At 46.8% G+C, this 18,007-nt stretch overlaps 1 protein-coding gene across 2 annotated transcripts in view; it reads right to left on the reverse strand.

Moving 5' to 3' along the window:
* Positions 1–7,107: 7,107 nt before the first annotated feature.
* The window catches only part of LOC119163151 (uncharacterized), a 68,967-nt gene continuing 58,067 nt past the window's right edge, over positions 7,108–18,007 (reverse strand). The window contains exon 5 of one of the 2 annotated variants that reach the window (XR_012886242.1): positions 7,108–7,286. Coding sequence is in view for 1 of the 2 variants with exons in the window: in XM_075874089.1 (XP_075730204.1) it covers positions 15,769–15,770 (2 nt within the window). In the remaining variant the exon portion in view is untranslated. Of the gene's footprint in view, positions 7,287–15,445; positions 15,771–18,007 lie in introns of those variants that run through there. The other variant, XM_075874089.1, reaches the window with a different exon arrangement.

An 18,007-nucleotide genomic window follows, 5' to 3' on the forward strand; every position in this document is an offset into this window, starting at 1 on the left:
ATATAAAGATTTACTGCAGTTTTATGCCCTCAATCACGTATGAGAGCGGGTACTGTTGTCTTCACATGACGTTTCACACACACAAAACACGAAAAATTGCTGCCATCCTTGCTGCCAATCCGGTGTTGCGGTGCTACGAAACATGATAATACGTTAATTTACGAGTTCACACTCTGCACTGGTATCCGGGCCACCTTGCGGAGGCATCTTATTGAAGTACTTGCAACTAGAGGGAACCTGCCTGCTGTCGGAAAGTAGAGCAGCGACACTCATCAAACACAAAAGTGTCAATCACAAAAACTACTGCCAAGTTAGCAAGTGTCAATTACTTGTTTCGATATGAAATGAACACACGTAGAGAAATAAAAGAAACACTTTCTCGATTAAACCAAATCTGGTTCGTTAATATACAAACAGTGGGCTGCAGCCACATTTCCAAATATTGCCACGTTCCATTTCCCAAGTTTTTGTTATCGTCCCAAAACACCACACGATTCTCAACACAAACCGCGCCTGCAGTTTTCGAGAAGGCTCCCAACTGTAGTAGATCATTCCGATAAGATCACGCCCACTGTGCGAACGGTACAGATTGTTCTGGAACCTACGCTACCGGCAGCGATGACGCTAGAACATTCGATGGCAAGAGTACAAATGCCGACGCGCTTCGCCGCTTGTCAGTTGTTGATCGAAAGCCGACGCTGCGTTCGCCGCTATCAGTCCGAGACTGCTATCAGTACAAGACTGCTGCTGTAATTGAACTTTCCGTTTATCGGGCACACGTTCACCAAAATGAACAGTTAAATCCCAACACGAAGTCTCCTGTCTTCGGCCACGTCACGAGTCCGTGACATCTGGTGGAGGTGCTGCTTTGTTCATGTACCCGACGCCCCCGTCAAGCCGTGAACCCAGCCCACGTCGCGGAGAAGACACCGACGCCAACAAAGAGCAGCGAACAAGCCGCCGACAGCAAGGTCTCCCACCGGAGTACGGCCTTCTACAAGACAAGGCGCGGAAGACCAAGATCATGACCTCGACTGCAGCGACAATGACAACCGAAGCGTCCCAGCCCGCGATCGTCATTCATCAACCCAGGGAACCACCAACGTTCCATGGGTCATCGTTTGAAAACCCGAAAACCTGGCTAGAAACATACAACCTTGTGGCCGCCCTCAACCACTGGGACCACGAAGAAAAGCTCCGTCGTGTGTACTTCTACCTGGAACACACCGCAAGGACCTGGCTAGAGAATCGGCAGTCCACGCTCCGAACGTGGAATGTCTTCTGCGGCGCATTTCTGCAAACGTTCGCGAGCGTCGCTCGCAAAGAGAGGGCCGCTGCTCTACTTGTGACCCGGGTTCAGCTACCAAATGAAAAGGTTGAAGTTTTCACAGAGGAGATGACCCGCCTATTCCGTCACGCTGACCCAGACATGCCTGAGGAAAAGAAAGTTCGTTTCCTCATGCGAGGGGTCAAACAGGAGCTCTTCGCGGGACTGATGAGGAATCCACCGAACACCATGCAAGAATTTGTATCCGAGGTGACCACCATCGAAAAAACCCTGGACATGCGCACCAGACAGTATAATCGTCACCTGACTCCAGAATGCACTACTTCTCAAGCCAGTGACTCCGAAGACCTGCGTGAAACAATCCGAGCGATCGTGCGGGAAGAGCTGCGCAAACTGTTGCCTTCGGCGCAGCCTCAAGTGGATTCGATCGCCGACATTGTGCGAGAAGAAGTCCGGCAATCGCTTCGAATTCCCCAAACACCGCTGCCCGAGCCAGAAACTATGAGCTACGCCGCTGCAGTGCGCCACAACGCTCCTCCCCGTCCACGCCAAAACGCCGCCCCGTCGCACTTCCGTCGCCAGACGCCACCGCCGCCACCACCCCACCGACGTCCTACCGTTCCCCAGCGGGCCAGCGCAGTGCGCCGAGGAAAACAGACGTTTGGCGTGCACCTGACAACCGCCCGCTCTGCCAGTACCCACAGATGGGACTGCGTGGCTTCGCCGTCAAGGCACCGCGTCCGCAGCCAGGAGATCGGCCACGTGACATCGCCGACTATCTGGCAGGAACTCAATGGACACCACGAAGTCCTTCCCGTTCGCCGTCGCCCAGCCGCCGCATGTCACTGCACCCCCGGCGGTACTCTGGCCCAACGCGGGGCCGGTCTCTTAGCAGGTATCCGGGAAACTAAGGGCAGCAACCGATGAAGGTGCGGTTGCTGTGCGACGAACTACCGAAGATCCTCCGACGAGGACGACGCCGCGACGTAGCTTTCCGAACACAATGCCAACCGGTGAAAGCCCTGACGGCGAAAGCTCACTTACCGAAGGTGGCCTGACGACGCAACATGGAAGCAGCGGAACAAGCCGACGCAGCCGTGACCCGACGCCACGCCCTATCTGTAATGCGAGACGGCGAACTAGCGACCTCAACGTCCTTATCGACGGCCACAGTGTGACCGCTCTCGTCGATACTGGAGCCGACTATTCTGTCATCAGTGGGTCGTTCGCCGCGAAGTTAAAGAAAGTTAGGACAGCTTGGAAAGGCCCTGAAATCCGCACAACCGGAGGTCATCTCGTAACGCCTGCAGGAATCTGCACAGCGAGAGTCACCATTAACGGCCGTATTTATCCCACAGACTTCCTAGTCCTACAGCGTTGCTCGAAAGATGTCATCCTTGGCATGGACTTCTTATGCCTTCATGGTGCTGTCATCAACCTAAAAACAAAGTCGATAACGTTATCCACAGAAGAAGCACTACCGCTGCGCACGTTGTCAGGACACCATGCCTTGAATGTGCTGGAAGAACTAGTCACCATTCTGCCTCGCTCAAGCGTCATTATTTCAGTCGGGGCTCCTAAATCACCTGACTTGGAAGGCGTCGTTGAAGGCAGTCAGCATCTGTTGGTCACCCGAAATATTTGCGTCGCAAGAGGAATAGCAGAGCTGCGGGGAGGCAAAGCAACGGTTATGCTCACGAATTTCAGCAATGAGTACAATCATGTGAACAAAGGAACAACGCTCGCATAAATCGAAGAAATTGTCAAAGCCACCAGTGCTTTCACCCTCGCCGATTCTGCGGAACCTGCTCAGAGGAACAAAGCCCCTCCCATAGCTTTCAATGTCAATCCCAGACTTCCGAACGATAAGCAAGAACAGCTTAAGGCCCTGCTCCTGCAATACGAAGATTTCTTTTCGTCGTCATCGGAAATTCGGCAGACCCCAATCACGAAACATCGCATCATAACCGAAGAAAATGCCAGACCACTCCGTCAGAGTCCGTACAGGGTTTCGACGCGAGAACGTGAGGCCATGAAGAGACAAGTTGATCAAATGCTGCGAGATGACATTATCCAGCCGTCCAAGAGTCCATGTGCATCCCCCGTGGTGTTAGTGAAGAAAAAAGATGGAACCCTACGTTTCTGCGTCGATTATCGCCGCCTGGACAAAATCACAAAAAAGAACGTGTATCCTCTCCCACGAATAGACGACGCACTTGATCGGCTCCATAACGCCAAGTACTTTTCGTCGATAGACTTCAAGACTGGCTATTGGCAAATCGAAGTCGACGAAAGAGACCGAGAGAAGACGGCGTTTAAAACACTGGACGGCCTCTTCGAATTTAAGGTGACGCCCTTCGGCCTTTGCTCAGCGCCTGCAACTTTTCAACGCGTTATGGATACAGTACTGGCAGAATTGAAGTGGCAGACTTGCCTTGTGTACTTGGACGACGTCGTTGTGTTTTCCGGGAGTTCCGACGAGCATCTTCGGCGCCTTGAAGCTGTACTTCAAGCCATAAAGACGTCCGGACTCACACTGAAGCCAGAAAAGTGCAGATTTGCGTATGAGGAGCTCTTGTTTCTGGGGCACCTTATCAGCAACTCTGGAGTTCGTACCGATTCACGGAAAACAGCCGCCATTGTCAACTTCCCGCCGCCCACTGACAAGAAGGCCGTGCGCTGATTTCTGGGCCTGTGCGCCTATTATAGGCGGTTCGTGAAAAACTTCGCCCGCATCGCCGATCCTCTCACTAACCTTACCAAGGCCGACGTGGAGTTCAAATGGGAAACGCCACAGGAACACGCTTTCCAGGAGCTTAAACATCGCCTCCAGACGCCTCCGTTACTTGCCCGTTTCGACGAATTCGCTGAGACAGAAATACATACTGACGCAAGCAGCGTAGGTCTTGGCGCCGTTCTTGTGCAGAGGGCTGACGGACTTGAAAGGGTTATTAGTTACGCCAGCCGATCGCTATCCAAAGCAGAAGCAAATTATTCCACAACAGAAAAGGAGTGCCTCGCCATCATCTGGGCTACGTCGAAATTTCGCCCATACCTCTACGGCAGGCCCTTCAAAGTTGTGAGCGACCACCACGCCTTGTGTTGGCTAGCCACTTTGAAGGACCCTTCAGGTCGCCTCGCACGATGGAGCCTGAGACTTCAAGAATATGACATTACTGTCATTTACAAGTCCGGCAAAAAACACTCCGACGCCGACTGTCTCTCTCGTGCGCCTGTCGACCAACCGCTACCCGACGACCCGGATGACGACTACTTCTTGGGAACGATAACTACCGACGACTTCGCTGAACGACAGCGGTCTGACCCGGAACTTAAGGCCCTAATAGAATACCTCGAAGGCAGGACCGCCGAAGTCCCGAAGGTATTCAAGCGCGCACTTGCGTCGTTCTTTCTACAAAACGGTCTTCTACAAAAGAAAAACTTTTCACCGCTTCGAGCTAAGTACCTCCTTGTGGTGCCTTCAGCTCTGCGACCAGAACTCCTGCAGGCCCTGCACGACGATCCGACGGCAGGGCACCTCGGTGTTTCTCGCACGCTCGCGAGGCTACAAGAAAGGTACTACTGGCCACGTCGTACTACCGACGTCACTCGTTATGTGAGGACATGCCGGGACTGTCAGCGACGCAAGACACCGCCGACCAGGCCAGCGGGACTTCTGCAGCCAATTGATCCACCTTGCCGACCTTTCCAGCAGATGGGTATGGACCTACTGGGGCCGTTCCCGACGTCGGCTTTCGGAAACAAGTGGATCGTGGTAGCTACCGACTCCGTCACCCGCTGCCCCGCCGCGGTGGTCTAGTGGCTAAGGTACTCGGCTGCTGACCCACAGGTCGCGGGCTCGATTCCCGGCTGCGGCGGCTGCATTTCCGATGGAGGCGGAAATGTTGTAGGCCTGTGTACTCAGATTTGGGTGCACGTTAAAGAACCCCAGGTGGTCAAAATTTCCGGAGCCCTCCACTACGGCGTCTCTCATAATCAAATGGTGGTTTTGGGACGTTAAACCCCACAAATCAATCAATACGTCACCCGCTACGCCGAGACAAAAGCCCTGCCAAAAGGCAGTGCATCCGAGGTAGCTAAGTTCTTCGTCGAAAATATTATCCTACGTCACGGCGCCCCGGAGATCCTTATCAACGACAGAGGAACGGCATTCACTGCCGACTTAACTCAAGCGATCTTGGCATACAGCCAAACAAACCACCCCCGGACGACAGCGTACCACCCACAGACCAACGGCCTCACCGAGCGGCTTAACAAGACGATCGCCGACATGCTGTCAGTGTACGTCGATGTCGAACACAAGACGTGCGACGCCATTCTTCCGTATGTGACCTTCGCAAACAACACGGCGGTGCAGGAGACGACGCAGATATCTCCATACAATTTGGTCTACGGAAGGAGCCCGGCAACAACGCTCGATGCCATGTTACCTAACGTCACCGACGAAGAAAACCTCGATGTGAGCGAGTACCTTCAACGCGCCGAAGAAGCCCGACAACTTGCGCGTCTTCGTATCAAGAATCAACAGACGACCGACAGCCGCCGTTACAATCTCCTACGACGCTTCGTGGAATACCAGCCCGGTGAACGTGTTTGGGTGTGGACGCCGATACGCCGACGTGGACTCAGTGAAAAGCTTCTGCGACGGTACTTCGGACCGTACAGGGTGGTTCGACGTCTCGGCCCACTTAATTACGAGGTTGTCCCCGACGGCATCACGAACACTCAACGACGGTGATCGCGACCTGAAGTCGTCCATGTCGCGCGCCTCAAGCTATTTCATGTGCGTTAACAAATTGGAACAGTGTTTTTTGTAATATTGTTGTAGCGTAATTTATTCATTGTACTTTCTTGCATTATTGTTGTACCTTCATCTTTAGTTAAAGCATCGGGACGATGCCTTTTTCAGAGAGGGGCAATGCCACGTTCCATTTCCCAAGTTTTTGTGATCTTCCCAAAAGACCACACGATTCTCAGTGCAAACCACGCCTGCAGTTTTCGAAAAGGCTCCCGACTGTAGTAGATCATTTTGATAAGATCACGCCCACTGTGCGAACGGTACATATTGTTCTGGAACCTACGCTACCGGCAGCGATAACGCTAGAACATTCGACGGCAAGAGTACAAATGCCGGCGCGCTTCGCCGCTTGTCAGTTGTTGATCGAAGGCCGACGCTGCGTTCGCCGCTATCAGTCCGAGACTGCTATCTGTGCAAGACTGCTGCTGTAATTGGACTTTCCGATTACCGGGCATAGGTTCGCCCAAATAAACAGTTAAATCCCAACACGAAGTCTCCTGTCTTCGGCCACGTCACGAGTCCATGACAATATACACATTTTTAGGCATTTGCTGCTTCATTACATAAAACTGTAATAGTCGTATTACAAATGTATCGAAGTACCTTGAGACAAATTAGAAAAGTATCGTATCCGATATATTCATTCTTGAAGTATCTGGTGTCTGTAACACCAACACGTCTTGCCCGAATATGTTGCATCGTATGGCGATACCATTTCGAAATATCTTTACCCCAATCTGTCATTGCACATCGGCAAATGTTCTGACTGTGCTTGGTTATAATTTGCATATGTGTTTAAATATTTACCGTCAACGTACATTTTGCTGACCCAAAATAGGACATTGTTGTACTTAAAAGTTGCCTGTTTCATTTATTGGCACTTACCGTAAACACAAGCAAAAGAGTTAACATAAGCAATAGCTTTATTGAGGTAGAAGCATGTAAAAATGTTAATATCGTCAGATCAGTGGTGTTTATGGTTTGAAAGAAGATATATATCCCAGGTAACACATGTATAGTTTTATTTCTCTTCTTTAATTTGCCGCTGACATCGGGCATTGTAAACCATGAAAGAGGGTTCATACCTTACGACTTCTTCATAATGAATCCTACAGTATACACTAGGTCTATTACGCAAAGAAGAATTTCTCATTCGAAGATCGTAATAGAATTTCCGCCCTAGAAAAAAAAAACTGCGGCGTCAGTCAACTTTCCTGCACTTAACTCCTATTAGGTATGTAAATATATATATGTATATATGTATATATATATATATATATATATATATATATATATATATATATATATATATATATATATATATATATATATATATATATATATATATATATATATATATATATATATATACACATATATATATATATGTATATATATATATATTTGTTTAGTGTACCGGCCAATTTTTCAACATCTCCAATCGTGCTGAAACAAGTCGTGCTGGGTATAAGTAGTTATTGAGACGTTCTAATTCGCAAAAAAATGAGTTGCCTCGACGACGCTTCAAACTTTGGGAACCTAAGCGAAACTCTCCGACGTCGAATAATGTATATAATAACAGGATAGCGTTAGAGAGCTTGTGTCATGAAAATTCCGGCATCGGCGTCAGCACCATTGGTTGTGAGCGAAAAATGGTCCATGAGCGAAAAATTCAGAAAGAATGAAATAAAGTAAAAAATAAATATTCGGTTCCATTGAGAAGTTAACCGTGCCATTCGCGTGAACAACACGTGTCCTACCACAATGCCAAGATGTTACTTGCAGCAACGTCGGGAAAAAAACCACCACATAAACGCCATGTAGTGGAAAGAGGCTCCTTAACGCATTTCGTTCAACAGGTGTCACGAAGAAAACGAGCTCATTCAGCAATTTGTAGGCGAAAATAGGAGGCCATCAAGCTACGTCGTAAAAGGCCGAGATAGTGCAGCCATCGCTGCTAAAGACACACAGGAAATTTCAAACAGATTTGAAAATGAACAAGTATGTCCATCTAGCGGATAAAAATATCATGCTTTTCCACACACGTTGATCAAGCAAACAGCAAACCCTAGATGTTGTGCTGCCATATGTGAGGCATTGTGAGACTTTTTGTGGCTTCTAAGATGGCGAGCGCGCGGCGTATACCTTGAATGCTATGTGACTCTTCCTTTAGATGAAAAACCTAGTATGCGCCGTTACGCGTGCGCGCGCGCTGCTACAATCTACTGCGTACGTGCGTGCGTGCGTGTGCTGTATGTTTGTGTGTGTGTGCGTGCGTGCGTGTGTGTATGTGTGTGTGTGCGTGTGTGTGTGTGTGTGTGTTTAAAAAACTATAATGTAAGGCAACGTTTTGGCTGCAAGACAGATCTTTTACTTGCCGAGCCTCTGCCCCACAACACAGGTCAGACTGATGATGATGAGTATGTACATATGATAAGATGACGCGTATGAATAATGCTCACACTTATTTTGCCCACACGCGTGAGCGGCAAGCCAGCACGCGTCTTAGACGGAAATGGAACGTCGAACGAATGGCTTCAGACGTGATACGTGGACAATCTCTGAACCACGACAGTGACGATCCAAAGAAAGGTTGGTGGGAGTGACACGATAGTTCACTGGGGACGTTTGTTCGTTGATTAATTAGGGTCCAATGAAGCGTGACTGAAACTGTCACACAACCTTTGAGTACAAACGGGCGTTCAAAGCAACACTTTATCCCCCGGACTGAAGAAGACGTCGCGATGAGAGCTGTCGTAGTCTTGCTTGCGGTCTTGCTGATTGGCTTCTGTATTAAGGGGAGCCCGTTGCCGACATTCTTAGAGCCTTGTGATGAACTGGTTTTATACGGTTGCCGAGGCGTAGGTTGGCACATTTAGGAAAGAGACGTCGATGCATAATGTTGATGAATGACCGTACACAAGGTAGAAGGGTGAGTAGCCAGTAGTTCTTTGAACAGCTGTGTTATGGGTAAATGTCACAAAGGCAAAATCGTATCCCAGTTGTCCTGGTTTGGTGCGTTGTACATCGACAGCATGTCTGTTAGTGTCCGATGAAATCTCTCTGTCAGCCCATTAGTTTGGGAGTGGTAGGCTGAAGTGGTCTTATGTACTGTACCACAGGTTGCGAGCATGGTTTTGATTATGGTGGACAGGAACGTCTTGCCCCGATCACACAGGAGGACGAGAGGTGCACCGTGACGCAATACAATAGCATTTAAAAAGAAGTCTGCGACGTCTGAAGCAGAACTTGTGCGTAGTGCAGCAGTCTCTGCGTACCGTGTCAGGTGGTCGACAACAGTCACAATCCAACGATTACCTGCCGGCGTGATGGGGAGAGGTCCGAGTAGGTCTATGCCAACGACGGTAAAATGAGTCTCGGGACACGGGATAGGTTGCAGAAGGCCAGCAGGAGACGAAGTTGGTCGTTTCCGCCGTTGACACAGATGAAAAGATGCAACGTACTTGGCCACAAAGGTAGAGATGCCCGGTCAGAAGAAACAGTTTCTGATGCGGCTTCGTGTTTTGTGAAATCCCAAGTAGCCTGCACAAGGGTCATCGTGAAAGGCTTCGAGGACTTGATGACGCAGAGAATGCGGAAGTAGTGGAACCCAGCGGTGTACATCAGTGGTGTAAACGCAACGATGAAGCACTATGTTATCGAGCTTAAATTGCCGTAGTTGTAGGGGTAATCTAGCATTAGGAGTAGGTGATATGCATTTAGGTGTTGGATAATGCGATTAGAATATGGATCATCATGCTGGCGAGTGGCGAACTCGGTGTAGCGATTTGAAGCCGACGTGTCAATAACCGCAAGGTGTGATAATGTGAAGGGTGACGCAGTGCCTCGCCCACCAGGCGAGCAATCAGCTGGCGTTCTTGATGATGATAGTAGAAGGGGGCAGCGAGAGAGAGCATCTGCATCTTGGTGTCTTTTGCCAGACTTTTAGATGACGTCAAAATCGTACTCTTGCAGGCGGAGCACCCAATGACCGAGGCGACCATACAAATTTCTCATTTGCGCTAGCCAGCACAAGGCATGGTGGTCTGTAATCAATGTGAAGTGGCGTCCGTAAAGATAAGGTGGAAAATTTGTGTGGCCCAAACGACAGCGAGGCACTCCTGCTCAGTTATGGAGTAGTTCTGTTCAGCAGCCGTAAGAGCATGACTAGCATACGCTATAACTCTTTCCCGTGAAGTGGCATTAACTATGCACTCAGCTGTTGAAGGGCGCACTAGGGGCCGGATTTCGCTATGGCGTTCAACTCTTAAAGGCTAAGCTTAGGTGTTCCTCAAATTTCATTTATGCTTTGAGAAATTACTACAAAACATTTTCTTAATACGCTTAAGGCGGCACGCCTACATGTCTATGATAATTTATTCACTTGTGCTTAATTTTCTTTTTCTCGCTTTGGCGAAGAATTGCGAATTGCTGCATGCTTACCATTATTTATAAGAATCGCAAATTTTTTCGGCAATAATATTTTTACAATTTCTGTTTATATGCTCCTATACTAATTGAATAAGATACTTCGGGAGCAAGTAAAGCAAAAATATTACCAAAGTAATGTGACGAAGTAGAAAAAGATGGCCTTTTGAGTCGTATTGCGTCTCCGTGTTCAAAAGTCTTCAAAGTAAAAACATTGCGGTAACTTTATTGCGCAGTATAGTTGCTCAGTTAAAAAAGCTGCCGACACTTTCTGTTCGCCAATAAAGCGAAGCAATGAATGCCTTAGACACATATTCGATTGCTTCACGAAGTAAGGCTAGCCTTTTAGGAGCAATTTTACTTCTAGTAAACTTGCGTTTGCTAAATAACCAAGTTTCTTGATGCGTGGCAATAGTAGATGAACACAACAGGGCTCGTGCGTAGTGATGGCGTTGATGAGAAGCACCTCCAGTCGGCAGCGCATGCTGGTACTAAGGGCTATACGTCGTGTGTTGCCGCTGGAGGCAATTCGTTTTGCCAGGGCGCGTCTATATGTGGACGACTGCTCCAGGTACAATTTTGGCACCATTTTTTCGTGTTGAGAGCGCAGCCTATAAAAACTATCGCCTCCTTCGGGGGCTACAGCCACGCGCTGATTGTTGCCGATACAGCACAGCAACCATAAGCGCTCCCCCCTCTCTCTTGTTCGCTCACGAGATATGCGCCTACGCAGATGACCCCAGCCGGAAAAGCGATGTTCGCTCCAATAAAAAAAGAAACTAGCGGATCCTTCCTTGTATTTATATACAGGATGTTTCAAAAGTGTGTCAAATATTCTTTCGAAAGTACAGAAAGAAGGTATCTGCGTGCTACTTGCGGCGTTGCCTTCCTGTGGCAGAAGGCATCTTCAAATGGGTAGAAACATTTATTACGCCAGTAAATATATAAATGAATAAAAATACCTTTTTGACCCGTGGTAATAGCTGGTCCAGTCAATATAACAGCTGGACCCGTCAAGTGAATGCTTGATGTGCAACAAAAAGCACATCAACCATTCACTTTGACAACAACCTCAATGACGACACTGTCATTGAGTGAGTCGCATCAGGGGAGATAAATACGCGAGCATCAATATGCGGCTTAGAAGCGAAGTGTTTACATTGACGGTTGATAACGGCGAGGCAAACAGGGTCTTCACTGAGGGCGTTGTTATGGTGAATAATAGATGCACTGTTTGGTGCGTCGGTTTTGGTTACTCCACCTCAAGCAGGCTCATTGCATCACTTCTCGGTGATTACCAGTGGCCGTTTTTTCAGAGCTTCAAAGTGTATATGAACTATTGGTAGGCAGGATTTGAATTCGCCAATTTAATTCAAGTGGCTATCACCACTGATTAAACATTATCTTCGTTAATCTCTATAATAAATTCGAAGCATGTCTAAGCGAACTTCGGTGACTTTGAGCGTATCTATCTATCTATCTATCTATCTATCTATCTATCTATCTATCTATCTATCTATCTATCTATCTATCTATCTATCTATCTAGCCGACTACGACTTTTAACTCTCCTAGCATTTCAATAATGTTATCACTACCAAACTTGGAATGACATAACAAGACTGTATGGAGAACACCTTTGACAGGGCATAACATTAAAAGCTTGACATTTATGTCATGAACATCGTGATTTACCATTCATGGTCTTGCAGCTCTTGTGGTGGTTCCGTTCACATGACATGTTGCGAAACTGGTATGGTAAGGCACGATTGGCGAACACAAGCAACAGACTCCAACATGAAAGTCGTGACATGCGTTTCATGCAACAGCATGACTACACGCCATGCTCATGATGTGTTAGCGGCCGTTGCGCTAGTCTCACATATACCAAATTTGGTATTACAGTACGTGAATGGATGATGAAGGTATGTGACTGGTGCAAACATTATAATCATGATATGTGTGTCACGTAACAACATGACTACATGCCAAGTTCATGACACGTTGGTGGCCGTTTCGCTATCTTCACTTATACAAAGTTTGGCATCATGGAACGTGAATAGATCACTAACGTATGATACTGGTGCAAACATGATAAACGTGAGATGCGTGTCATGTAGCAACAAGACTACATGCTACACTCAAGATCCACGCGCAGCCATTTTGCTAACTTCCCATGTAGCAAACTGGGTATTGCGCGACGCGAACGAACAACATAGGTAAATTACACATCCAAACATGATAATTACGGCATGCGTGTCAAGTAACAACACGACCAAATGCCACACTGATGATGCGCTCGCGGCCGTTTCGCTAGCTTCACATATGCCAAATTTGGTATTACGAGACACCAATGGATAACGAAGGTATGTGACCGGTGCAAATATGATAATCATGAGATACGTGTCATGTGAGAACATGGCTATATGCCACAGTCAAGGCGCCAATACATTCCGACGTGACGCGGTATATGTGTGCTCACCGGCGTTCATTTCGTCGCGCCACGCCGTTTCGTCGCGTCATATACTCGCAGGCGCGTGCGGCGCTGCAATGCTTTGACGCATGCGCGTTTCAGCGCGTCTGGCATCCCTCCATCACGAAAAGAGAGAGACGCAGTGTCGTTTGGGTAACGCATCGGCGCGAAATGCAGCATGTCGCATTTCGCACCGGTTGCCGTCGGCCCACGCCGACGGACGTTGGTCGTGCCTGGGCCAAACTATAGAGTGCTCGCATTTTGCCAACGTAGCATTGCTGTGCCCAGCGTGCGCGCTTGTCAAGGTTACATTGGAATATATTGGGCCCTTCATGACGGCTCGCGGCAGTTTTGCCAGCTCCACATATAGCAAATTTGGTGTTACGTGACATCAATGGACGACGAAATACATGACTGGTGCAAACATGATAATCCTGACATGCATGTCATGTAAGAACATGACAACATACCACAGTCTTAGCATGCTCGCGGGTGTTTAGTTCGCTCCGCATGAACTAAATTTGGTACCACGTGACGTTAATAAATGACGAAGGTAAACGACACATTCAAACATGATAATCATGCCACGGAACTCATGTACGGCAACATTTACCGTCACCTCGTAATGTTGTGCTGATTTTAAAGTGACATATCAACATTTATGAATCGTGCTTCGTATGTAATCGATTCCCACTATACGTGGGATCTGGAAATTTTCTACGGCGGTAATCATTGTTTGCACGCACCTGAACATATCTTCCGCCACAGGAAAGGTACCGCCGCAAGTAGCACGCTGATACATTCTTTGTTTTAAAGAATAATTGACACATTTCTTGAAACATCGTGTATACATATGCATATACACCTACGTGAAAGATGGTGGCGGTGGTGTCGACGGCCATAACAAGCCAAAACTGTCCATGTAAATGCTGTCTCTATAATAAGCAGGAAGTTTCTAGCGAGTAGATTTTGGTTTAAGAGATTAGAAAATTTTCTGACTTAACAATTGTTCCGTGGTACAAAGCCTGCCTTTGCTTCATTTTCAATGTATAGCACGTCAACGCGAGGTTCTAGAGGGCCATTTCCGTCAGCGAATAAGTATTGCATGTCATAGAACTCTTTGTCACATGATTTAGTAACACTGCTGTTTTCAACGTTAAAATGGTGCAGCAGCGCTTTCTTTATGAAACAGCATCTTCCCCTTGGACCATGAAAAAGCGGGTTATATTTAAATGCTTCTTTGTCCCAAGGGTCAGAAATATAATGCAGTATCAAGGCGTGCTGTTTGGGTTCCGGGAAATAATACGCATGGTCTTATAATTTTCAACCTATCTGAAGTATTTTACAAGACGTTTTTGTGATCTTTCAGGTATTGACCGATGCATGATCGCTTACCACTGGTGTGCATGCTGAAATGGAGTATTCTAGATGTACAAGTTGGGGAGAATTCGATATCGTCGTCATAACTTGCACTGAGTGAGCCATTTATGATTGTCACCCATACAGTAGGTTCACGTTTTCTAACGGTTCTTGGGCGTCAAAAACGTTGAAAGCACATCGCCTTACCATACGGGCTTTAAGTTGAAACATTATCAGCTAGTTCGCCCCGTTAGAAAGAGCGAGATGAATTTTTTAAAACCCCACCGAAGCCATACGTTTAGGCCATCATCATCACCCTCCGAAAATGTTGACTGAAATATAATTTATGGGGACTACGTAGAATCATTCGAAATGTTTTTCGGATACATCATTTCATCATTTAGAGCAGTGGTGAGTGGTCCCGCATCGGCCTATACCTGAAACACCTTCAAGCAGCTTAGATGAAATGTTTTTTTAACTATGTCGTTATATACCATTCAACCCATGTATCATAATTTTCAGAAGCCTAACACAATGTCTCAGTATTGTATCGCAGGCCATCGACCACATTATAATTCTGCTGTTTGTGACTAAGGAGCGGCTCATTACGACCTGTCCTTCGATGGTTCGAGGGGGAAGATACTGTTTTGTAAGGAAAGCCCTATTCTGCCCCTATTCGACGTTCGATACAGCAGAATTACTCAAGAGTGTGACAATTAGTTGTGTGGCATGCATTATTTTCTGCTAAAAAGCCTCCGCTGGAACCTCACGCTGACACGTTATGCTGTGAAGGTGAAGCAAAGGCTGGCTTCGTCTTACCTTGAGGTTGTTCTGCAGAAAAGTTTTTACTCCTTCAAAACAAGAGATCTTTTTGTGGAAACTTTCTGTTTGTCTTACTCACATACTATGCTATTGAGCAGTATAAAAACCATACTTTTACTTTGACCACCACATTGCGAAAATGAAGCTTCATTATGAGTCAAAATGTTGTTTTTCCCAAGTTTGCCGCAATATTTGGCAGTGATTCTGCTCCACTTTCTCCCGAATAATTTTAGTAATTTGATATGAGAGCATTTAAAGCACAAATCGCAAAAAAGTAGTGGCGACAAAATTGCTGGTTTTTATAAAAAACTGTAAATGATAACCAATTCCCTGGACTGTTATCCGGTGACTGCGCTTGTCGACCCCGGAGCCAATTACTCTGTGATGAGTGCTTCATTTTTCACCCGTCTATACAAGGTGCTGACAACGGGAGAGGGCCCTCAATTAGTCACCGCTGGAGGACACCTCGTATCACCTATAGGAAGGTGCACCACCAGGCTTGATATTTGTGTGTGGGCTTTTGGAGCGTCCTTCCTGGTACTGCCCAATTCTTCTTGGCAGGTCATTTTAGGCGGGAAATTTCTGCAAGAGTATGGAGTGCTAATTATTCTGCGTGATTTGTTCGTCAGTTTTGCTATGTTTCTCCAGATTTTAGCATAGAGAACGAACATTGAGGCGTGGCCTTACGCGTAGTTGATGATTGCATCACTTTCCACCTCGCAGTGGCATCTTCGTGCTTGTTGAGTGTTCAGGGGAGCAGTCAATTACGGACATCGCCAGTTCGCATAAGTTCGCATGCGAGTCTGCCTATCCTAAGCTGAAATCTAAAAATTTTCTAAAGCTCGGATAACTTTCGCTAGTTGTGAAACTTTCTTTCTGTACGTAGAGAGATTCGCGTCACGAAATCTAGAAGCAATGACCACTGTATCGCTAAAGAACGGGTACACGGCGGGCGCCGAAACAGGTGGCGGCGGTGGAGCATAAGCGACTCATTGCCATGACATCACATCACCACCATCGCCGCGGCGGCAGTGTTTGTTTTTTTTTGGCTAAAGGTTATTTTGAAGTTCCTACATGCTGTTTCAAAGTTTACTGTTAATTTTGTTTTTTCAATGCTCTGCTCTTACGGGACAGTTCCTGCATTTGACGCGAGGCCAGTGGCGTTGAATTAAAGTATCTATTGACGTAGTAGAGGCTTCAAGGCAGACAATGTGCCTGAGATGCCACCCTGAAGCGTGTCACAATCAGTTAGGCCAGAGGTGGGCGCAAGAGTGCGGTAGGCCAGCGCTCCTCTTTTTGGTTAACTAAGTCTAATGGCGCTCAACTGAGAAAATAGGGAAGGGCGCTCTGGCGGAATTTCACTTCACCCCCCCCCCCCCCTAATGGGGAACTCTACAAACGCCATTAAGACAAGCCACTCGAGGAATTATTCGATTTGTCGATGGTACTTGGATAGCTGATTAAGCAGGCTCTGGGCGAAAGCAGTCCCTCCATATACGGGTTTTGTCGTAATCAGCAGCAGTAAACCAGGCGCAGACAGTACAGACACTGAAGCGGTGATGTACGAAGCGGCGTTTCAAAGAAGGACGTTTTAGGAACTACTTCGTTTTGGGTGGTACAAAAGAACGTCACCGTTCCATTTAGGAGTGGTAAAAATGTAAAGGTAACATTCTACATTTTTATAAGCTGAGTACAATTACCACTTTTTTTGTTGCGAATAAAGACATATGTAGGCACATATGGTCTATAAGTTCCTGTATAAAACTGTCTGGTATATGCGCTTCAAAGACGGTTTATCTAGATTAAAGCTTTTCAGAATTAGTAATATTGTCTGTCAAGAAATGCCACCCCCACCCCTCGGTCTGTTGTCGCTTTAATTTTCCGTGCACAAGCAGTGAAGATAGTGTAATTTATCTAGTGTTTGTGATGCTTAGGACTGCGCAGACTTCACAAAAATGGCACGGTACAGAAGTAAAAGTGACATGCGCTCACTCTTAACAATTTATTTCACTATTCAAAAAGGTGAACAAGAAGAAAAACTATTCATTACCATGATATGCGATCCTAAAAAGAACTTTCCTTGTCGGTGCCTCTTGACTAATCAAGCCCGTAACAAGTTTTATATGAAGTTGGAACAGATGCTGACCAAATGTTTGTATTCTTTATTCAAAATTTTAATCGATTGCTGATTATTATATTTTTGTTGCAATTACTGACGCAAAAAGCATCACTAACTTCTCTGACAAAATGTTTTTATGGCTAGAAAAACAATACAAGAATTGGCAGATCCCACGAACCCGGGAATCGATGTCACGCGAAGCGTGCGGAGGAAAGGTGACAGTGTTGTGATTTTCGTTTATTTTGTGACACGTCATGAAATCACGCTAAATATATGTACAAACGTTGCACGCACAGACATATGCTGAAGAGTCGCAGATGTTCATATAACCAGTTATTTGCACTTGCGCAACGATGCCAACTGGAACATATGTATTAGCAACACCACAAGCTGATATGAAGTGCTGATACTCGCGAGGTTGCTGGCCCTGGACACTGCTACATAAATCAACTTCAGTGCATGACAACTAATCCCAATTGACGTTAACCCGATGTGACGGATGCATGAAAGGATCACATGTGTAATGTTTATAAAAATTGGTAGGCAGCACTGCAACCACTATTGACGTTTCACGAAGATGAACGTCTACTTTAAAGGTAGTTCCGAGACCTGAAGTAGCTCTGTGGTAAAATGCTTGATTGACACGCAGAATGCTAAGGTTTGATTCTAGCAGGGTCCGTGACATATATTCCTTGCATTT

This window comes from Rhipicephalus microplus, chromosome 9, assembly GCF_043290135.1.
Source record: "Rhipicephalus microplus isolate Deutch F79 chromosome 9, USDA_Rmic, whole genome shotgun sequence".
Taxonomy (NCBI): domain Eukaryota; kingdom Metazoa; phylum Arthropoda; class Arachnida; order Ixodida; family Ixodidae; genus Rhipicephalus; species Rhipicephalus microplus.